At 59.4% G+C, this 20613-nt stretch overlaps 8 protein-coding genes across 8 annotated transcripts; 2 read left to right on the forward strand and 6 right to left on the reverse strand.

The window, feature by feature from the left end:
• Positions 1 to 786: 786 nt before the first annotated feature.
• Positions 787 to 2944, reverse strand: COLE_05479 (uncharacterized protein; the record flags this gene model as incomplete). The annotated part of the gene is made up of 4 exons (XM_018426089.2): positions 787 to 2069; positions 2137 to 2294; positions 2353 to 2501; positions 2588 to 2944. The coding sequence occupies 4 exons, from the start codon at positions 2942 to 2944 to the stop codon at positions 787 to 789; spliced, it is 1947 nt and encodes a 648-aa protein (XP_018275788.1).
• Positions 2945 to 6485: 3541 nt separating this feature from the next.
• Positions 6486 to 7250, forward strand: COLE_05480 (uncharacterized protein; the record flags this gene model as incomplete). The annotated part of the gene is made up of 1 exon (XM_018424354.2): positions 6486 to 7250. The coding sequence occupies one exon, from the start codon at positions 6486 to 6488 to the stop codon at positions 7248 to 7250; it is 765 nt and encodes a 254-aa protein (XP_018275790.2).
• A 369-nt stretch (positions 7251 to 7619) lies between these two features.
• Positions 7620 to 7982, reverse strand: COLE_05481 (uncharacterized protein; the record flags this gene model as incomplete). The annotated part of the gene is made up of 1 exon (XM_018419870.2): positions 7620 to 7982. The coding sequence occupies one exon, from the start codon at positions 7980 to 7982 to the stop codon at positions 7620 to 7622; it is 363 nt and encodes a 120-aa protein (XP_018275791.1).
• Positions 7983 to 8702: 720 nt separating this feature from the next.
• COLE_05482 (uncharacterized protein) lies at positions 8703 to 9203 on the reverse strand (the record flags this gene model as incomplete). The annotated part of the gene is made up of 1 exon (XM_018419869.2): positions 8703 to 9203. The coding sequence occupies one exon, from the start codon at positions 9201 to 9203 to the stop codon at positions 8703 to 8705; it is 501 nt and encodes a 166-aa protein (XP_018275792.1).
• A 525-nt stretch (positions 9204 to 9728) lies between these two features.
• On the reverse strand, positions 9729 to 11942 carry COLE_05483 (uncharacterized protein; the record flags this gene model as incomplete). The annotated part of the gene is made up of 2 exons (XM_018421558.2): positions 9729 to 11520; positions 11572 to 11942. The coding sequence occupies 2 exons, from the start codon at positions 11940 to 11942 to the stop codon at positions 9729 to 9731; spliced, it is 2163 nt and encodes a 720-aa protein (XP_018275793.1).
• Positions 11943 to 14999: 3057 nt separating this feature from the next.
• Positions 15000 to 15626, forward strand: COLE_05484 (uncharacterized protein; the record flags this gene model as incomplete). Its single annotated transcript, XM_018426983.2, has 3 exons — positions 15000 to 15360; positions 15395 to 15550; positions 15595 to 15626. The coding sequence occupies 3 exons, from the start codon at positions 15000 to 15002 to the stop codon at positions 15624 to 15626; spliced, it is 549 nt and encodes a 182-aa protein (XP_018275794.1).
• Positions 15627 to 16621: 995 nt separating this feature from the next.
• On the reverse strand, positions 16622 to 17587 carry COLE_05485 (uncharacterized protein; the record flags this gene model as incomplete). The annotated part of the gene is made up of 1 exon (XM_018424355.2): positions 16622 to 17587. The coding sequence occupies one exon, from the start codon at positions 17585 to 17587 to the stop codon at positions 16622 to 16624; it is 966 nt and encodes a 321-aa protein (XP_018275795.2).
• A 773-nt stretch (positions 17588 to 18360) lies between these two features.
• COLE_05486 (uncharacterized protein) lies at positions 18361 to 20498 on the reverse strand (the record flags this gene model as incomplete). Its single annotated transcript, XM_018424356.2, has 4 exons — positions 18361 to 19379; positions 19421 to 19853; positions 19917 to 20332; positions 20366 to 20498. The coding sequence occupies 4 exons, from the start codon at positions 20496 to 20498 to the stop codon at positions 18361 to 18363; spliced, it is 2001 nt and encodes a 666-aa protein (XP_018275796.1).
• Positions 20499 to 20613: the final 115 nt, after the last annotated feature.

Raw genomic sequence — 20613 nt, forward strand, 5'->3', positions numbered from 1 at the left:
TTGTTGGTTCAATTCATCGGCCGGCAAGCCGGCATCTGGCCGGCCAGTCGTTTCTCGGCTTTCCTTCCCAACACCAAACATGTAAACAACGTTTTTCTTGCCGTCTCAGATGTGTCCAGTGCAGTCAGGTGCTGGGGACGGCTCACTACTGTAGTTCGGATGCACCAAGGGTTCAAGTGCAATCGCGACTGTAGAAGCTATTCCGACTTCCACGACTGGGCATCTCATCAAAGCTTGATCGTTCAAGCGCGCCAGACTGCCCAATGGATGTTCTGATGGCAGTAGTCATCACATGCACTCTAATCATTCTTCGAGGTGCCTGGTGATAGGCATTGCGGGCTGGCTTCTCTTGTGATTTCTTTCAATTGCTTCGATTCAAGTTCAGCAGGCTGAGAGGTAGCGATGCGTCTACCACCAGCATGGACCAGAAGAGACTTTATGCTGTTTACCCAAGGAGAATGCACGCGCCTCATACACACCCGTTCGTTCAACACGCACCGAACGCCCCACACTCACGGTCATTCAATTCATACGTTCATATTTGATACTGTTCGTACTTGTACAAGACCTGGATACAGCTTCGGCTGGACAACGATGATGTGCGGTTGTTGCGTGGCTATTTACAATTGGGAAGAGAGGTTGTGGTTTGTGTGGTGGTGGTGGTGATGTGCGCGGAGAGCGATTGCGAACCTGTTGAACGTTCGCCGAGATGAGTCCTCACCCGCCGCCTGCCCCGCCCCTATCCTTCATCATCTCCGCTCCGCCGAGGGCCGCAGGGCGACCTTTTTAGTGAAGTGGGTCGTAGTACCACGTGACAATGGCCATACAGACCCAGGTCATCATGAGCACCGCGCCCTCGAGGAAGTTGGTGCGGCCGTCGGCGATGGCGGCGTTGACAATGATGATGGCAAGGACAAGACAGATCGTCTCGTATGTGTCGAAAAGGAGAGACATGGGCTGGCCGATCCACCAGCCGATGAGGACAAGAAGGGGTACAAGACCAAGCGAGACCTGGACACTCGAACCGACAGCGATCGAGAGCGAAAGGTTGAGGCGATCCTTGAGCGAGACGGTAACGGCGGTAATGTGTTCGACCGCGTTACCGACAACGGGAAGGACAATCATACCGATGAACTCGCGCGAAACACCAGTGTTGTCGGTGAGGCCGTCGATAGAGGCGACAAGACACTCGGCGGTGACACCCGCAAGACCAGAGAAGATGAGTAGACAGCCAAAGGCATAGTATGTAGGGACCTTGGGCATGGCCTTGGGGATAACCTTTCGCTTGATACGCTGGCGCTCGAGGTCGATAATGTCGACAGTGGTGTTCGGGAGCTGCATCGACTCGGGGCTCTGGCGACCAGCCTCGATAGGCGAAGGCTGGCTCTCAATATCAGAGGCACGCTTCTCGTCACTGGCGCGGTTCTCGCGAAGACGAATATCGCCGCGCTCCATTTTAGACTGAGAAGCAAGGTAGGAAGAGACCGAGTGACTGGTAGCCTGCCTTTGCTGTTCCAAGTCGACGTGCGAGGCGGAGCGCGAGTGAGGGTTGAATGCAGCATGTCCGTCGGCATCGGTGGTTGGCACAAAAGGGCGCGGTGGAGTAGGCGTATTGCGCCCGTGATTAGAGAAAGTGTCACGGCTCATCACAGTGCGAAGCGAGGGCACCCAGTTGGGCTTGGGGAAGACCTTGTGGTGGGTAGGTGCCGGAAGCTCATCGTGGTTCTCCTCCTCACGGTCGAGACTGAAGAGGTAGGCGTGGGTGTACAACTGGAAGGTGAGGTACAAGCCATAGACGATGAGGAGGATGAAGCTGAGACCGCGAGACATGCTGAGAATGTCCTTGAGCTCAGCCTGGGACATTTTTGTACTGGCCCGGTTTGTCAACTGGGCCTCCACCGGTTCGTTGGTGGTGGTGGGGTACGCCAGATGATAAGCCTCCGGAAGGAGGATGGCCGCCACGGAGATACCGAGGAGGGCAATGTGGGTTTGGGCGCCGACGACAGCATAGAGCTGCTCGTGGAAGCGCAGACCGCCGGCGAAGTAACTCATACCGAGGACAAGCAGGACTGGGTGGGGGGGTAAGCGAAGGTCTTGGCGATGCTTGGCAGAGTGGGCCACGGGCTTGTTACTCACTGTTACTCAAGATGGAGCCAGCCATGGACGCCTGGACAATGTCAATGTCACCCTTGACGAGGGCGAGAATGGCAATGAGGAGCTCTATCACGTTACCAAAGGTGGCATTGAGGAGACCACCCCATGCATCACCGAGTCGGCCGGCAAGTTCCTCAGTGCTGTGATGTCAGTGATATAGTTCAGGGGAGTTTGGGTGGCAAATGAGAGACAACCTACGCGAAGCTGAGACCACCTGCAAGTGGGACGATAGCCAAGAGCGAAACGACGAAGACTGCAACGGGGCTCTGACCACTGAAGTGGAGACCCCATGCAATCGGACAAAGGATGGGCGCAGCGACGATGACGGGGACAGTCTTGATTGTGTTCTGAAGTTGTCAGCGGGCGGGGGGGGGCGTTACACATGATGGGGGAGAGGAAGAGGGGGGGGGGGGGGGGGGGGGGTAGTACTCACCTTGAAGCCTTCGAGGTACGTGGGCTGAACAAAATCAACGTCGTCGTCGGGTGGCGAGTCCGGGTCGCTCAAAGTGCTAATGGTTGTGGCGCGGCGGCGAGTGGGGAGGATGATCCTGGGTGAGAGGGCATTCTCCGGGGTGGGCGCGATGGGGGGCGAGACTGGGGTGGCAGTCAAGTTACGCGGGGCAAAGTCATGGTCGAGTGGACCACTCGAGTGGTTGTGAGCAGCGCCAAGCTGGTCATTGTGATTGTGGTGGTGGTGGTGTTGTTGTTGTGGTTGAGAGGAGTGGCCATTATGATGGCTTCGTATATCGGGCTCGGGCTCGGGATCGGAGAGGGGGGTAGGTATGACCATGTATGTGGGTGGGTGGACCAGATGGGTGGAAAGCAAGAAAGGAGAAGAGAAAGAGAGAGGAGGACGAGTGGGACTGAGTTGAGATATACCCACTGAGAGAAGAGGGAGCTGCGGTTAGGGGGGAGGATCAAGTAGAGTCTGGGGCCAGGCCAGACGTACGGTGACGGTGCGTTGGCTGAGGCTCCGATCAACACAGTCGCAGCCCTCTGGATGCCAAGGCAGGGCCCAGGAAACGTGCGTGCTGTGCACATCCTTCTCGCCCTACTACTCCACGCGTCATTTGCTTGCCGCTACCCGGCCCCAGGGGGGAGGCCCGAAGTGGGTCAACCGCGGCTTCGGCGGTTTCTTGGCATTATTGCTGTGGTGCCTCTCCAAATGACGTCCCTGCGTCCCTGCCCGGCGTTGACCGATTGAATCATGATAGTATCCGGGGGGACTAGATATGGCTCTTGGCACACGTGGAAATACTTGAATTAGCAGATATAACAGTCATCAATCAGCACTGCATTTCGTCACTCTCCTCTGACACGAGTGAATGATATGAAGAGCGACTAAAATCCTCGGTGCATATCCTCTTTGACTAGCCGTCTACAAGCTAGACGCTGGATTGAGCCGACATTACGGCGGCCGAGATGATAATGACAACAGTAAAGATGCAAGGGCCCAATGGGCGCAGAACGTTCCAGATCCGCAGTCGCCTGCACCGCTTTTGGTCGCGAGGTCTTGTGGCATGTGGCACTATCTCCGCCGCCTTTGATACTCGGCCTTTGCATGTGAGTGTGCCATAGTCGCTCGCCATCGCATGTCAAGATCGCGATAGCGATAGAGGCAACGCCACTATCCACTTGCCATGGGACGTGACCAACGACGAACAAGGGCAGCACACTCGTATATTCCTCCTTGCCTGACATGAACTAGGCCCTATCACGCCGCGCGCTCGCCGCTGCCGTGACAGCGCTTTGACCTCTCTTGGCCAGACTTGGCCGATGGTGTCGCGAGCTGGGGCCTTCCCGCCACGAGTCACTATCAGATGCCCATCGAGCTACCGACGTGACCAGATGTTTCTCGACGCTCCAGATGGCCAGATATCAACAATCATGCGATTACGACTATTATGGTGCCACTTTAGACCGACTTCTTAGTGTAGCGCGGGCTATTTCGAGGTTCACAGCCGTAAGCTCACGGCACACTGGGCGCAATCGTCGGTCAGCTGCTCCATCAAATCTGCGATCCTCCGAGCTTCCAAGCTCCGAGGCACATTCCGGCCGTTATCTGGCCTCGGCATGCCATCACTCCAGCCCCACACGCCGAGCAATCTCCGTGCCCGAGCTTTGGAGCGGCATGAAATCTCTCCTGGCAGAGGAGGCTTTATCTGCGTCGCGTCCCAATATCTGCGTTCCAGCGGAGAACGTGAAGGACCATGCGGTCAAGCTTGGCCATGCCGGCCAAGCTGCGCCGCTGAAGCGAAGCGAGTTGCACATGACCGCCAAGGCCTTGGCAGGTGGTGACACTAACGATGAACGGCACATTTGGATGTCCATGGGGATCTCGGTGGGCATATAAGCGGCCGAGTCCCGCTTATTAGCGATGGCATTTGTAGGCGTGCTGCTGACATTGTCTGCAGCCATGCGCAGGCTGCGAGGCAATGTAAGCTTGGTCTTGATGGCATGACGCGCTCGCTGGCGCGCGGACTGGTGATGAACAGATCACGTGACAGCCACGTGCCTCGAATGGCGGAAGCAACACTCATTTCACCATGTTTTTGAGAACAGCCTCGTTTGACACCTGTACCACACACCATCACCACAAAGGTGGAGGACACGGAGATCCCTCACATTCCGCGCAAAAGCCATGACATCCATATCCACAGTCCAGCAACCACACATCGACCTCCATCTACCACAACCACCGCCATGTTCAAAAAGTACGCGCCCCCATCGCCTCCGCTGACAGACCCAGGTTCAGCGTAAAGGAGGACGTGTCTGGCTCGACGTCGCTCAAGTCGTCCGTGCAGCGCCACGTGCGCAACAGCTTGCTGGAGCAGCTCCCTCTCCTGTCGCAACCAGCTTACAAGGAAGGCGGAGAGACGGCGGCTCCACCAGCCGAGCCTGCCCCCGCTCCAGCCGCTGAGCCAGAGGAGGAGGAGGAGCCAGTGAAGGGCAAGGGCAAGGGCGGCAAGGGCGGCAAGAAGGGGGGCAAGGGCGGCAAGAAGGCGAAGAAGGAGGAGGTGCCGGCCCCCGCGGAAGACAAGGAGATGCAGGTCCTCGACGAGCTGTGGCCCAAGAACGAGCCGCTCGGCATCACCAAGTGGTAAGCCTGCCGCCGGCCGCCGGCCATGCTGATGCAGCCACGAACGGATAAACATCTACACGGTCAGCTCGGTGCCCATCTTCTTCAACCACTTCGACGGGCCGTTCATGCCCACGCTGCGCGTGCTGCACCGCTACCCCGCGCTGCTGCCGCACGTGCAGATTGACCGCGGCGCCATCAAGTTTTTGCTTGCCGGCGCGCACATGATGGCCCCGGGGTTGCTGAGCAAGGGTGGCGTGCTGCCCGACGGGCTGGCAAAGGACGCCATCGTCGCCATCCACGCCGAGGGCAAAGAGCATGCGTGCGGTATCGGGCGAATGAGCGCGAGCTCGGAAGAGATCCGCAAGGCGGGCAAGGGTGTGGCCGTCGAGGTCGTGTGCTGGGTTGGGTGAGTCTGAGCCGTGGAGCTGTGGGCGTGCCAGCGGGCTTCAATACTTCAGGCTCATGTCCATGGCGACGTTGGAATTTCGGCGCTGCTGGCGCATCAATGGCGACGTGATGGCCATGGCTGCCAGGGCCAGCGAAAGGGCGAACACGAACACCGCTAACACCAGTGACGACTTCTGGAAGCTCAAGGAGATCGGCCTGTAGGCGTCATAGAGTCGAGATATAGTCGAGCATGGCATGCGATTCGGTCTCACCGATACCCAAGCGAGGGCGCTATAGCCCCCTTTGCCCGTTACACCAGGAGCTGCATCACGTCTGATGTTACCAATTGGGCAGCAAAAGCTATGGCGCGAGGGGCGGCCGGGGACGGCGACGGGACGGGGCTCCTCATGGTCCGATCCATTGTGCACGCCCCTTCGCCCGCCGATCGTGCCACCCTCGCCTCCCACTAACAACGTTACATCGCCCACTACCAGTCCATATGCAGTCCACCATCGTACCAGCACATTTGACCGTTCCCGCGGCGCATACAAGATCACACTCACGACATTCACGATACTCGCGACATCCGCGACTCTTACGCCAGCATTCCCGCCCCTCACCCCTTGTGACATCCCGAACATTCCTGTCACATATTCCGTTGCGCCACCGCCTGACGTCCGGCGCGCAGGTCCGTCCGTCCATCCGCGACCACAAGCTACAAGTCGCCGTCCGATCCGGGACACTGCTAGCCATCTCGGCACACACGAGAGTTCTTAAACTCACTCGCTGGGAACCACGGTATCTCGTCATAACACCTCACCAGGATAATGGCAACGTAAGTTCCTCTGAAATCGCCCGCGACATGTCATCTCACCCACCCGCTTCTGACGCCAGGACGCTACCCACCCCCGCGCGCCGCCTACGGCTCGCTATCACAACGACACAAGCACTGAAGCGCTGGAAGCGCGTCGCCGGCGTCGGCGAAGCGTCCTCTCCAACGCCCAGTCCCGCGTCGGCCGCTACCCCGTACTCATCTCGCCCCGGCAGCCCCTGGCGCGACGCCGTCGACACAGTGCTCACCAAAGCCGGCGTCAAGTCCGCTCCGCCTGCGCGCTCCCCCCCGCCGCGCCCGATCCTCCTGCGCTCCGGCAGCGAGCGGCACCGCGCCACCGTGGTGTGGGAGGACGGTGTCGTAGCCCGTCCGCACAGCGTCGCGGACTTTGCGCCGTCGCATCTCGACTTGTCACCGTCTCCTCCGGCTTCCGCTCCGGCGTCCGTTTCCGCGCATCCCCATCCCCAGGCCCAGCCCACACCTCCTTTGAGCCCTCTGAGCCCTCTGAGCCCTCTGAGCCAATCGAGCCCGTCCAGCCCACGACCGCGCCAGGACGTCTGGCTGTGCCGCAAGCCAAACCCGTCTGAACGCACGAAGGGCACCGCCATCCGGACGTGCGTCGTCATCGAACGCCGCGTCAACGACGGCCAAGTCGTCTCCATGGCGGAACACCGCGAGCCGTGGGCCCAGTCGCCGCTCACTTCGCCGCTCACGTCGCCTACCGTTTCGCGGCGCGGGTCGCACGACCTCGGGTCCGCCGTGATGGTCATCGAGGCGCGGAGGGCCATGTTGTGAGAGGCTAGCGTGATGGTAGCGGTGCATGAGTTTGGCAGTATAATATGATGATAGTGTGGGACTTGGATGGACACATCGAAGAAAGGAGGGAGAGTCGAGAGGAATACTGAAATCAGTCACTGCGATCCGGAATGGAACGAAGGGATAAATGCTGATAGGGAACTTGGCGCCACGCGAGGTCCAAGGTTGCCGACCAGCTCTCCTTGCTTCTCATTGGCCATGGATGGGGGCGCATCACGTCTCGAAAAGTGGCAGTCGCACTTGTCACATTCTTCTTTTCTCATACTCCCTCTCGACCTCTTTCTCGACGGCTCTTGCTGCTCGCTCGTCTTTAGACGCTCAAGACGACGCTGAAATATCTACCCCCCACTATGTGGCGCCATCACACCACTCTTCTTCCCCCGCTGTTGTCCTCCCCTCGTCATCACCTCCTGGTCGTGGGCGACGGCATTCCCTCGACTCGTCGCCTTTTCTCACCCCTTCCAGTCCTTGACTTGGTCGTTGGCACCACCCATGATAGTCTGAACGCACCCCTTCGCTTACTGCCTTCCTAATCGAGTCCTTGCACGCGCCATTCCGCCGACGCCGTCGGCTCAGGACCAGAGTGAGTGCCCTCCACTGACGTCTCCGTGTGTGGCATCGTGAGGATGTGTGGCCGCTCGCCACGTCAACTCCACCTCTCTCCCCAGTGCCGATCCTTCCCTGTGCATCACTTGGTCTCACCGCAATCATGACCTACCATACCATGCCGAATGGCTGGGTGTTCGTTCACCCACTTGGACATTCGGCCAAATTCACTTGACCCCCCAGCCCCTCCATTTTCGGTCTCAAAAAGAGCGAAATCGCATCCCTAGCACCCGCGGTACATAAGATACCGGTCAAGAGGGCGCAAGAGACAATTACGATTGTCCTTTACTTCTCCTACATCTGTGGTTCGAATCATAATCAAGTCGACAAAGATATCACTGCTGTCCGGCGCAAATATCTTTTGCTGCGTCCACTTTTGCCCTCCGCGCTAAGCATGCAGATGCAGCAAGCTGGAGGATCCCGGCGACCGGCGAGAAGTTTCGCGCGCGATGTGGTGCGCAAGTCTCAAGGACAAGCCGTTAGGTGTGTTCATGTCTTCAAGCCTACCGCGAGGTGTTCTTTTTGCAGCGACGTCGGACGGCCGAGACGGCCGTGACGGCCCGGATTCACGGCCGGATTGGCACGTTGGCCTACCCCCGAGGCCGGTGTTTAGCCCTCAAAAGGGCCGCGATGCCAATCCCACCACCCGCAGTCAGCTCACATAGCTGACTGGTCATGAGGGCGGAAAGCTGAATCATCGATTCAAACAGCGATTCTTCAAGACAACAAACAATAGTCGGATGTTCGACTCCAAAAGACAAACAAGCAAAAACAGTCGTGGATTCTTCAAGACAATTACTAACAGACGTGGATTCTTCAAGACAATCAAACAGATTCCTCAAGACAAACAACAAAAGAGATATCGGAGCTTAAAAATATCGGCAGCGGTGATATCTTTTGCTGCAACACTTGTTTTTTGGCCGCCCAGATCACCGCCCTCAGTTGAGACGCGAATGTCGTGCTGCGCGCTATAGCAGAGCACAGCGTCCAGGGGGGGGGGCCAGGCGGGCCGCGCCACACTGCGATCGCGATACCCATGCCAAATTGGTATCGTGATTGACATGTGAGGTGATGCGGAAGGCGGCGCGAAAACGTACGGCCTCCTATTGCCAGCTGAGGCCCAATCGCGTGTTCTGCTTGCCCTGCCGGGCAGTGCGAGCCGAGCGATGCGGCGCTCAGACGCGCTGTCGGACGAGCTGGCGCGCTGACGTGCCCGTCTGCGCCAGACCGGCGCAGCCAGGCGTCTGCCGAGCAATCGCACGGCATGGCGACACGCGTGCAGACGTCCAAGCCATGTTTACGGCGCATGTCTTCCCTGCGTTCCATATACACTATGCATCTCTTGCTTCGCGCCGACCGTTGCGTTCGTACGGAGCCGTTAGTGGTTCGAGAGGCAAGGCCCCTGGGCACTGATCAGCTTGGGCCCGAGAGCGACGCCTCGACGGCGTTAGAGACGAAAGCGGGCCTGCCGTGCTCGATGGATGCGGCGAGAGCTAACTTGGCCACGAGGACGGGGGACGAGAGGTGTCGGCCCGAGTAGGCCGGGCCGAGAAGCGCACTGACGAGCTACTCGTGGGGCTACATGCGACTGTGCATGCAGTGTTGCAGAGATATGTAGAGGCCCCACCGACTGGGACTCGATATCTGTAGAGTACGCGGAAAGAAACGAGGACATGATGGAATCTCCGCATCGAAATCAAGGTCACCCTCAGAGAACGAAACGCATCCGTGTGCAGAGTACATCTCGGACTCCCTCTATGCCCGCGCCGCCGATTGCTACTAAACAAGATACTGATAAGACTTTTACCCGCGCGCATGTTGTCTGCGCTTGCGGGGTGGATTTCGGCCAAACTATGCCGTGTTCTTCTTCTGCAGGAGCGGGTGCAGAATCTGCTCGTGCAGCGCCTTGCCGGCGGGCACCATGGGGTAGACGTGCTCGGACGAGACGACGCACTCGAGGAGGATGGGGCGCGAGTTGTCGTACTCCATAAACTCCTTCATCATGGGCTCGAGGTCCTCCTGCTTGGTGCAGCGGAGGGCGTGGCAGCCCATGGAGCGCGCGAGGGCCTGGAAGTCGGGGTTGACCATGCGCGTGTGCGAGAAGCGCGACTCGTAGAACAGGTCCTGCCACTGCTCGACCATGCCCTGGAACTCGTTGTTCAGGAGCAGCACCTTGATGCCAATGTTGTACTGGTTGGCAGTCTGGAGCTCCATGGCCGTCATGGAGAACGAGGCGTCGCCGTCGACGTCGACGACGACCTTCTCGGGCGCAGCGACCTTGGCGCCGATGGCGGCGGGCACACCAAAGCCCATGGTGCCGAGACCACCCGACGAGACCCAGGTGCGCGGCTCGGACCAACGGTAGTGCTGCGCGGCCCACATCTGGTGCTGGCCGACACCGGTGGCGACAATGACCTTGTCCTTGCCGATGATCTCGGCCTGCTTGTCAAGCGCGCGGATGACCTCCTGGGGCTTGAGACGCTCGCCCTCCTTCGAAGGTGTGAAGACGAAGGGGTACTTCTCCTTGTTGGCCTTGCAGCGGCCGACCCAGCCGGAGCGGTCGACGGGCTTGATTTGGGGAACGAGCTCGGCGAGCGAGGCAACAACGTCGCCGAGGACCGGGATCTGCGCCTCGACAATCTTGTTGACGTTCTTGGGCTGGATCTCAAAGTGGATGATACCACCAGTACCCTCGAGCGCGGCCTGCTTGGCAGCGGGGGCAAAGGTGTCGACCTTGCCGGTGACACGGTCGTCAAAGCGGGCACCGAGGGCGATGATGACATCAGCCTCCTGCATGGCAAAGTTGGCATAGGCCGAGCCATGCATGCCGAGCATGTGGAGCGACTTGTCGTCGCGCTCGTCAAAGGCACCGAGACCCTGGAGGGTGGTGGTGACGGGGATGTTGGCAATGTCCGAGAGCTGCTTGAGGAGCTTGGGGCCCTCGGGGGAGGCGAGGACACCGTTGCCGGCGTAGATGATGGGACGCTTGGCGCGGTTGATCATGTCGGCGGCGGCGGTGATCTGCTCCGACTCGCCGGGAGCCTGAGCCTGCGCCCAGCCGGGGTTGAGCGGGTTGGTGGGGAGGTATGGCGACTGGCCGGGCTGGACCGACTTGGCAGGGATGGGGGTGCGGAGAATGGCGGCGGTCACGTCCTTGGGCAGGTCGACGAGGACGGGGCCAGGGCGGCCAGTGGTGGCGATCTTGAAAGCCTCGTTGATGCGGCGGGGGAGCTCGGCAATGTCCTTGACCATGACGTTCCACTTGGTGCACGAACGCGAGATACCGACGACATCGGCCTCCTGGAACGAGTCCGAGCCGATGAGGTTGGTCGCGACCTGACCGCAGAAGACGACCATGGGGATACCGTCCGAGAGCGCGTCCTGCATGGGAGTAATGACGTTGGTCGCGCCCGGTCCAGAGGTGACGAGAACGACACCAGGCTTGCCGGTGATGCGGGCGTAGCCCTCGGCCATGTGACCGGCACCCTGCTCGTGGCGGGGAAGAACAAAGTCAAAGTGAGGCGAGTTGTAGATCGCGTCAAAGACCGGCAGAATAGCACCTCCGGGATACCCGAAGACCTGCTTGACATCGTGGCGCAGCATCATCTCCTGGAAAATCTGTCCTCCGGACATGCCAACGAAGCTGTGGGCGTTAGTAACGTACGACAGCCCTAACGACGACGGGGCGACTCACGTGTGGTCATAGCCGTCCTTGACATTGGGATCGCCCTTGTGGGGGGCAAATGGCGAGTCGGGAGTGTTCTGGTTAGGTGGGGCCTGGAAGTGCGGGGCAGGGGCGGGACGAACGGCGGCGGCGCCAGTCGAGGTGGCGCTCGACTGCAGCCTCCTCACCTGCTCGTGGACGCGGGCCTTGGCCTCGGGGCTCTGGCCAGCGTACTCGACGAACGGCTTGGCCTTTGCCGTGGTGGCGGAAGTTGAAAGCTTCTGCTGGCCCGACTTGGAGGACGAGGCGTTAGAGGAGCGGTAGCGGACCTGCTGCGCGACAATGGCGGAGCGGGTAGCCGGGATATTGCGCAGGATCGCGCTGGACGGACGCGAGATCATGATGGAGGCGGGATGGGTCGCGGGGCGACGGGGGCGCGGGGTGAGGGAAAAAGTTGGTGTGGAGGCGGGGAGAAGCGCGTTTTGAGGTGCGAGGTGAGGCGCTGTCTTTTGGTGAAGGAGGCTAATGGACCAAGATGGCCCTTTGCGTGAGAGTGGTGGCGATGAGAGGAGGAGCGATGACAAGAATGTGCGTGAACGTCGTGAGTGTCGGGGTCGGGAAGCAGGGCGGGCGGCGTCGGCGGTTGAACGAGGCGAGTTAAGCAGGCGGGGCCTTTTTGTTAATTCGAGTCAATTGAGAAATAGAGAGCTCTATAGTCGAGCGGTGGTTGGTCGGCTGGAATCCTTCATAGCCGGCGAGATCGAGTCGTGCCGACGGACTGGGCTATTTGCTCCCGTTCGTCCTTGTACACGCTCTAGGCCCGCCCGCGACACTCACCCAGCACCCAGCAGCCGACCACTCCCCGCGCTCTTGTTGAATTTTTCCACACGTCTTTTCGAATCTCGGCCAATCCGCTTGAGAACGTCATCGGCCGAAAATTGCAACTCCACAGCCACGAGGACTCCACGTGCAGGCCATGCGCCCTTGGGTTCTGTTGACATGCTTCATCCGAGTGGTGTCAACGCTGCTGGTAGTCGATGCTGCACCCGCATGCCACTTTGATGAAGCAACTTTAGGCAATCGAGCGTATGCGTGCAGGGAGGGACCAGAGAACGGGGAGGTTGTGTTGTAGTGCGTTACGTGGGGGTAGAAGCAGTGAACGCAAGAGTGCATCGCAATAGTTAGTGGGGTCCTTGCACGAGTAATGAAGGTCGCACGACCTCAAAGGGCTTAGTTGGCAGGATGGAGGGGGGTGGCTCACGCTGTGGATGCCTCTCAGGGCAAACTGTCCCACAGCATGTGTCACGGCCTGAGGTGAACAAGGCGGAGGTTTTCAATATTCTCAACTTTGAACGCATCTGCTGATCGCAAGCCTCACGATATAGCCAGCCTGACACAGCTAGACGAGAGGACACGCCCATCTGCGCATTTTGCAGTGGCTGGCTGGAGCGAAGAGGCGCTCTGGGCTGCACAATAGTAACCCTGTGGTCGAGTGGATCGGAAATTGGCCGATAATGACCGGAAACTCCCGCCTTCACAGCGCCTTCCACCGCTTATACCATTCAAACACCATTACAGCTCTTCTTACCTCTCCTTCTGTCTCGTCCGCACTCACCTTAGTTTGGGACCCCGAAGGACAGTGCATGCGTCCTGCACTACAGAAGCGCCTGGAGCGCCTGGAGCATGCCCGCGTCGCCAAGATCGCTCACCATTGCCTCCACCTTAGCTCAGTTGGTAGAGCGCGACACTAGTAATGTCGAGGTCAATAGTTCGAGTCTGTTAGGTGGAACACGAGTGTCTCTTTTGCTGGACAGAGACGCAACTTGCATCGAGCATGCTGCAGGATCAATGGCGGTTTATTTACCATGGTTGTTAAATGTTTAGGAAGGTTGGAGCCGATGACGGCAAGTTGAGGCGGGTACCTTATCGGTGTTTGCGTACACTTGATTTCTCACAGCCGACGCCGTCTACCTCGGACGCGGAAGGCGTATGTGGAGTGCAAGGTATGGAGCGCTCAAGAGGAGCGCTGAGAACTGCACAGCGGGGCTACTCGCTCTCCCTTACGTGTGCGAAACAGCCGCAGATAGACACCGAGCTACCCATATCGTTTCCATATCGGTCCCATATCGGTGCGGTTATACATCTTGGCTGCGGAGGGCGACAGGTGGGCGATGCTCCGCCGCTTATTCCCACACGTCCAAAGGATACAGCTCGCAGACGAACGTCCTCTCCCAAGCCTGACATGTGAGCCCGTTAGCAGGCGTAGGTGGACGGCGCTTGCCGTCGTTGCACGGTAATCGAAGGCTTCATCTGCCCTGATAACCTTACCTGATTACCTTACGCCATGGCGTTTACTTTCCCTGTACCCCAAAATCTGGGTTTATTGTACCAGAGGCCTGGAGGCAGTCGGACCTATCGGAGCCATTTGCATGGGAGTCATCATCTGCATACCTTGATCACCATCAGGTGGCATCCGGCAGGTGGGCCCAGATTCCGGGGCGCCTCAAGCACGACCGACGGACGAAAGGTTTAAACGATCAAAGAGGGTTGCATGACTTGGAGGGTGCCGAGCTGGAAATGGTTCCGCGGCCTGGGCCTGCGCACAGATCGTCCAACCCAAACTCGGACAAGCATCTGTGACCTCCCCGCACGCTTAATCTCGTTACAACTCGTAAGTGATGCGCCGCCGATCGCGAAAACGAGCAGACATGTAGGATGCAGGAGATGGGTGTGGAGGGACGTGCGGGGTGAATAGGATCGCCATGCAGGTCATGGAGCGTGGCGGTGGCGCTCTGAATTTGGAAGCACCCAGGGTTTGGGGCCGCAAGGAATGGAACAGCCTCATCAACCGCGCCGCCACGAAGTACTGCTGCAGTGTTGGGCGCGAGCTGGACCCAGCCACTTGGCGCAGATCTGACAGAGCACGTACACTGCCTAGTTGCCGTCACCACGTTGCGCGTGGTGAGCAGCGCACAGGGCCGAGCTGCATCCGAACAGGAAGAGGGTTCGGGGATTTCGATCCGAGGCCCGGAGTAACGCAGCGTGGGCGCTGAGCACGAGGGCGAGCTGTGAGCTTGCGACCGGCACAGCGGAACGCCCACCGGCGCAGAGTGCCGTGCGAAGCGCGAAATCTTCTCTTGGGGTGCCTCTTGCGATCTCGCGGCGTCCGGTGACTGGCTCCTGAGGCGTCGAGGAGCCGGGCTTGCTCGGCTCGCACCCACTTGTGCGCACGGGCGGCATGGCTGTGCGCAACCCTATGATAGCTATTCTCGCCAAACGTGAGAGCGTGGGCGTCGCTCGAGATCCGGGGGAGCTTGAGGAGTTCATAAGAGGCACTTGCAGCCGTGCACAGTCCCCATCACTGGTCTCCTCTCTCCAATCCGACTCCTCTCCCTCTCGGACTCTCTCACAGCTCCTTCACTCCTCCTCACATCCACACCTCGTCGCCTCTCGCCACAATGCGCCTTACGACTCTCATCTCCTCCTTCTTCCTCGCCGCTGTCGCCCTCGCTGCCGCCGTCCCCGTCCCTCAGCCGCAGGGGCGCGCGCTCACCAATGCCCAGGCTCTCGCCCGCGGCCTGCCTCTCAAAAAGCCCCGTGTTTGCGACGCCGCTTGCAAGGCCAACCGACTCGCACGCCGCTCCAAGCCCTCGCACACCTCTCTTCCCGCTCGCAGCGTTCAGTTCCGCAAGACCTGTGCCGACGTGACCTACAACTTCGCCGGAAGCGGCGCCATCATGACGGGCACCTGCGCGGACTCGTTCGGGAATGTCTTCACCACTTCGCTCGACCTCAACAACTGCATCACGCCCAACAAGGGTTAGTGTCACGACGGTGACATCGCTGACAGCAGGTACTCTCATGTGCATGCCTAGTGGATTCACCACCACTGGAGGATGCACTGCGTGCTCGGTCGACGGCGAGACGCTCAACTGCATGTGCCCCAACTCGAAAGGCGTCCTCACCAAGGCTTCGCTCAACCTCAACGCCTGCATCGGAAACAAGGAGGGTGAGTGGCATGAAATTCTCATGAGACCCAGCAACTGACATCAGGCCAACTCTACTGCAACAAGCACGAAGACTAAGAGGTTCAGTGGATGGCCGGCTCTCACTCGCTGTTCGACTGAGCAATTGCGGCCTTATCTCACCTCATCAGGACTCCAATAGACACTATAATCCGGACATTTCATCGGTTTCACTCTGTACTCGCCTTCACGCAAACTGTCCTTAATAGATGCATACAGTGAAAGGCCATGGGAGCGGCGTGGGAGTCTGAGAGTTGTCATCAGCAGAGAGACCCAGGGTGAAGCGGCGGAGTGCCACAAAGTTGCGGATTGGCATTAGAGATCCACTGTTACTCGCATCCCTCTCGTCCTAGATCGTCCTGAATGTGGCGGTCGGTTCGAGCGGAAACATAGACCAGGTCGAGTGTGATTATCCGGCCCCTGAATAGAGTAGGCGCTGTCCATCAACGATCAGTGATGTAGTCATGTGTCACTCTCACCACTGCACCAGCGCTCCGGCGCTTCAGTATCATGGCTCCCGCACGACAATTCAACCGTTCCTGATGCTGGGTAGTCAAACGATCGACACCACGCCTCCGGTCATCATCTTAGTGCCACTCCTACCGCATTCCTCTGATTGGAGCAGCTGTTCTGCTGGAGGTCACACGATTCCATCCACGCTACATACTGAAAAGGGTGCACGCCGTCGATCGTCAGGGGTCGTAGATGCGCGAGTGGACCGCTTGGTTGTCTGTGCGCTACAGGATCGGTTTAATGAGCGTCGGTAGCAACAGCGGTCTTCTTAGCGGGCAGCCTTGCCCGTCGTCACAATGGCCCAGTGCGTGCCAACATCCTTCATGTGGTTGAACGCTCGGACTCTGGGTGCTTTCAATGGACCCCCGCTCAAGCTGGGTCCGGCGTGATGGCCTTTTCCTTCCTGCCGATAAGAGTGCGGTTCAGAAGCCGAGTCCGTCCCTACTCTGGTGACGCCCAGCATTGTTGCCGGGTTGAGTTAGAGCGGTATGGCCAACACCCACCCCCTTCCGCGACAGGCAATCACAAGCGAAGCACCTGCCTTACTTCATGTAGGGGACGCTCTCGTGCAGGCCCTCTGTCTGGTCGGCGTACGCCTGGCCCCCAATCTCACAGCGATACTCATCGGCAGTGAGGCAGCGAATCTTCTCGCCCTCATCCTCGTTCTGGCACCCGGGCTCAAAGGCCAACCGCGCGAGTCGGCGAATGCAGGCACTCCTTCTCGCCGCCTTGTGATATTGCCCGCCCCACGTGCGCAGTTGCTCGACGTCCTCAGGCCGTGTCGCTGGCGGGAAGAGGGCGGAGACGTTGTCCCAGTCCACGAGCGTCACTGCGTGCCCGTCGCACACCACTCGTGCGAGATCGGCCATCAGGCGCGCGCCGAGGCGGGCTCCATGCGGTAGACTCTGTAGCTTGGAGCGGAGGCAACGCGTGAAAAGCAGCGTGAGCGAGGTGGGACCGTAGTATCCCGAGGGTGGGAAGAAGGCAATGGCAAGGGCGCCGCCGGCGCCCACTGTGAAGTTGACGACGAGGGAGTCGGCGAGCTGCCAACCGCGGAAGGGCTCGGGGCGCCCGAGGTCGGCGGGCACGACAACAACGGCGGGTGCGAAGGGCATCGCCCCACTGAGGTCGCCAACGATGCGGACAGTGTGTATGCCGTCCAGAAGACGGCGCAAGCTACAGCGAGAGGGGCCCAGGTCTGACTTCGGGCCAAGATCCACAACCTTTACTGCGCTGTATCGCCGCCGGAGGACCGGGTGGGCGCCGGAGGTGAGATCTTCCATATCAGCGATGGTGAGAGAGGGTAGGGCGCCGCAGCTAGGGAAGACGACACGTCCATCTCGTCCGGTGCAGGGAGTAACGTGCCGCGCCCTTCGCAGATAGATCGCCTCGACCTTGGCAAAGGCGGCGCGTGACGCGCAGCGAAAAGCGTTGAGGCCTTGCGTATCGGCGTGCGACAGAACCTGGTCGATAATGTGCGGGTAGGCGCTGTAATCGACCCCGTGCATGGTGTGGACGAGAACGCAAGGGGACGACGTTGTAGTAATCATCAAAGAGTAGATGCCGGTTACACTGTGGTTAGCGATGCGGCTCTCTCAAAGCCGAAGTCATGTGCTGAATTCCGGTGACTCCGATACGTCATGTGTCGGACATTAATCACAACCCCGGATGCCCCGGGTAGTTGTGCCTCGACGGAGCGGAGTGCACTCAGCGATCTGTGACATGGCTTGCCGCGCCGGGACAGACGAGATGACGCTCTACCTGTAAGCTCACCTCGGGAAGCGCTGAGAAGAGCATCACATTCGGACCAATGTCCCCGGTGCGTTGGTCCGCGACTACCGGTCGTGCGACATCAAAGTCGATCGAGTTCCGGCAAATGGCTGTTCAAGACGGCTGAGACATGCGTAGCTCACTCGATAACTTCTAAAAAGCTACACTGACGGGGATTCGAACCCCGGTCAAGTGCTTGTCCATTGGAAGGCACTTATGCTAACCACTACACTATCAGTGTGGCCACATCAATCACCGCGGCTGGAGGCCTCACGCTGCTCGGGGGGATTTCATGCACAGATCATGTGCTACAGCTTGCTGTGCGTCGCCCAACGCGCCGGGAGACCTCAAGCAAGGCGCCTCACTTTCGGAGGAAAGAGGTGCGAAGGCTGGCGAGCTCCACGCGATGCAACGGGGCAGCCTGCCGCTCATGTTACCCTCATTCATACTACAGCTACAGCTACTTTGATCTCCGATTATAAGTTGGCTTTCATCATTTTGTGCGCCCTCTTCAAGGCTTGTAGGGCTTGGTGACATTGGAAGTGTGGCCGAGGCCGAGCGCATCGGCCACGCGGAACGCAATGTCAACGTTGCTCATGACGCCGCGGAACAGCTCGTGCCCGGCACTCCAGGCGTAAATGGGCACATCGACGAGAGAGTGCACTCCCTGCCCGCTCTGAGTGTTCAGGTTGCCGGTCATGGCAAAACCGTCGGGGCTGTCGTTGGGGTTAAAGAAGTAGCCCTGAGTCTTGTCCGCACCGAGCGCCGACGGGATGCGTTCGTGCTCCTTGCTGACCTCGTAGTCCTCGCGGCGGTCAGTAACTGCCGCGTAGCCGTGCGCGAGGGTGTAGCGCGGGTCCCAGGTGATAGGGAAGTGGCCCTGGGGGTTTTCAAAGATCTCGTGCGTGGTTGGGCTGACGTTCTTCGGGACAACATACGCAGAGAGGCCGGAGTTCTCGTACACACCCACGGCGTCGCGCTTCTTGCGGTCCTCCTTCTGCTCCTTGAGGTACTTGGTGTCGGCAGAGCCAAAGACATCGAAGCCGTGCCCGTGGTCGGCCGTCACGACGATAAGAGTCTGCTCGAGCTCACCGATCTCCTCAAGGTGCTTGAGAGCGGCACGGACGGTGTCGTCAAGCTCGAGGAGGTCGCCGAGTGCGCGGTCAATATCGCCCACGTGCATGTTCTTGTCGATGAGAGCGGCCTCGGACATGAGCGCCCAGCCGGTGCCGCGGGCCTTGGCACGGGTGCTGAGAATGTCGATAGCCTTGATGGTCATGTCCTTGAGGCCGGGCTGGTCGTAGGCACCCTGGGTGCCGTCGGGCTGAACGGCGTACTTGAGAGCGTCGGTGTAGATATGGCGGTCGAGCCAAGTCGAGACGTTGCCACGAGTGAAAATGGCAAGGGCGCGCTGGTCGTTGCTGAACGCTTCGAGCTGCGTCTTGTTAAAGCCGACCTGGTATCCGTGCTGCCCCCAGCGGTCAAACTGGTCGACGTTGCCGTTCGCGGCGGAGGCGATAAAGCTCTCGGCTGTTTGTGAGTGGACGTCCGCATAGGTTACAGGGACTCACCACCTCCGCCGAAGAGGACGTCGACGCCACCCCATGGCGTCCAGCTGTGGTTCATTGTCACACCGCTAAGGTACTGCTCGATGACAGTGTGGTACTGGGAGCGCTGCGAGGTGTGGGCGCAAATGGCAGCCGGGGTTGCGTCGGCGATGAATGCCGAAGACACGGCTCCGACTTGTCCGCCGGTGGTGCGGCGGAACATCTCAAAGACGGTCTCGACCTTGGCGTTGTTGTAAGGCTTGCCGGTCGAGTCCGTGTAGGCGTTGAGACCATTGACGGTCATCTTGTGGCCAGTGAACAACGAGGAGGCGCTGTTGGCCGAGTCCGTGATGAAGCTGTCAAGCGAGTGGGTCATCTGGGATCCATAGCCCTGAGCCGAGTCGAACGCCATGTGCGTCTGGTACTTGCCGTTGATCATCTTGTGGGCAAGGAGACGCTGCTGTCAGACCTACGGACATATATCGACACCGGCAGAGACGGTGACTAACGAGCGACTCACCGCAGCAGAGATCATAGAGGTTGCCATGCCGTCGCCGACGAAGAAGAGGAGGTTCTTGGCCTTTGCACAATCGGGGATGGGGTTGACCTCCCAAGTCGCCTCCTGCGTGTCGCCGCCGTTGAAGGTCAGACGGACCTTGTAGCGGCCAGGGTTGTGCAGCTGAACATTGCGGTAACTCTTAGCGATGACATTGACGGCGCTAGGCGTCTTGGCGTCCTCGGCAAACAGGTCTTCGTACCAGGTGAAGTTATAGCTCTCAGGCTTGGGGTCTTGGAGCCCGAAGAACTGAGTGACATCGATAAGCTCGGCGCCCTCTCCTCCAATCTCGAGCTTGAAGTTGGGGTCGACCTTACCCCCGTTGAATGCCTGTGTGCCATTGATAGGCGCTTGGACCTCTACACGGATGTCGAACGTCTCTGTATGTCAGGTGTGGCACAACTAAGACTCACGGCCGGCGATGAAGTTGACCTGGTCGGGCGGGAACACGCATCCGAGCTTGGGGCAAGCCGCCGTACGGCGGAACGTCTGAGCATGCACCGCAGTAGCAGCAAGCGCCGCTGCGAGAAGCTGTAGCGCGACCATTTTTGCTCTTTTCGAGATGGGGAAGCTAGAATGCTCGTCGGCCACTATTTGAAGAGCGCTCAGTCAAAGAAGCCGACACAGCAACGTGCTCGTGATCACCCACTAGTGTCGAATA

This window comes from Cutaneotrichosporon oleaginosum (assembly GCF_008065305.1).
Source record: "Cutaneotrichosporon oleaginosum strain ATCC 20508 chromosome Unknown ATCC20508_contig04, whole genome shotgun sequence".
Lineage (NCBI taxonomy): Eukaryota > Fungi > Basidiomycota > Tremellomycetes > Trichosporonales > Trichosporonaceae > Cutaneotrichosporon > Cutaneotrichosporon oleaginosum.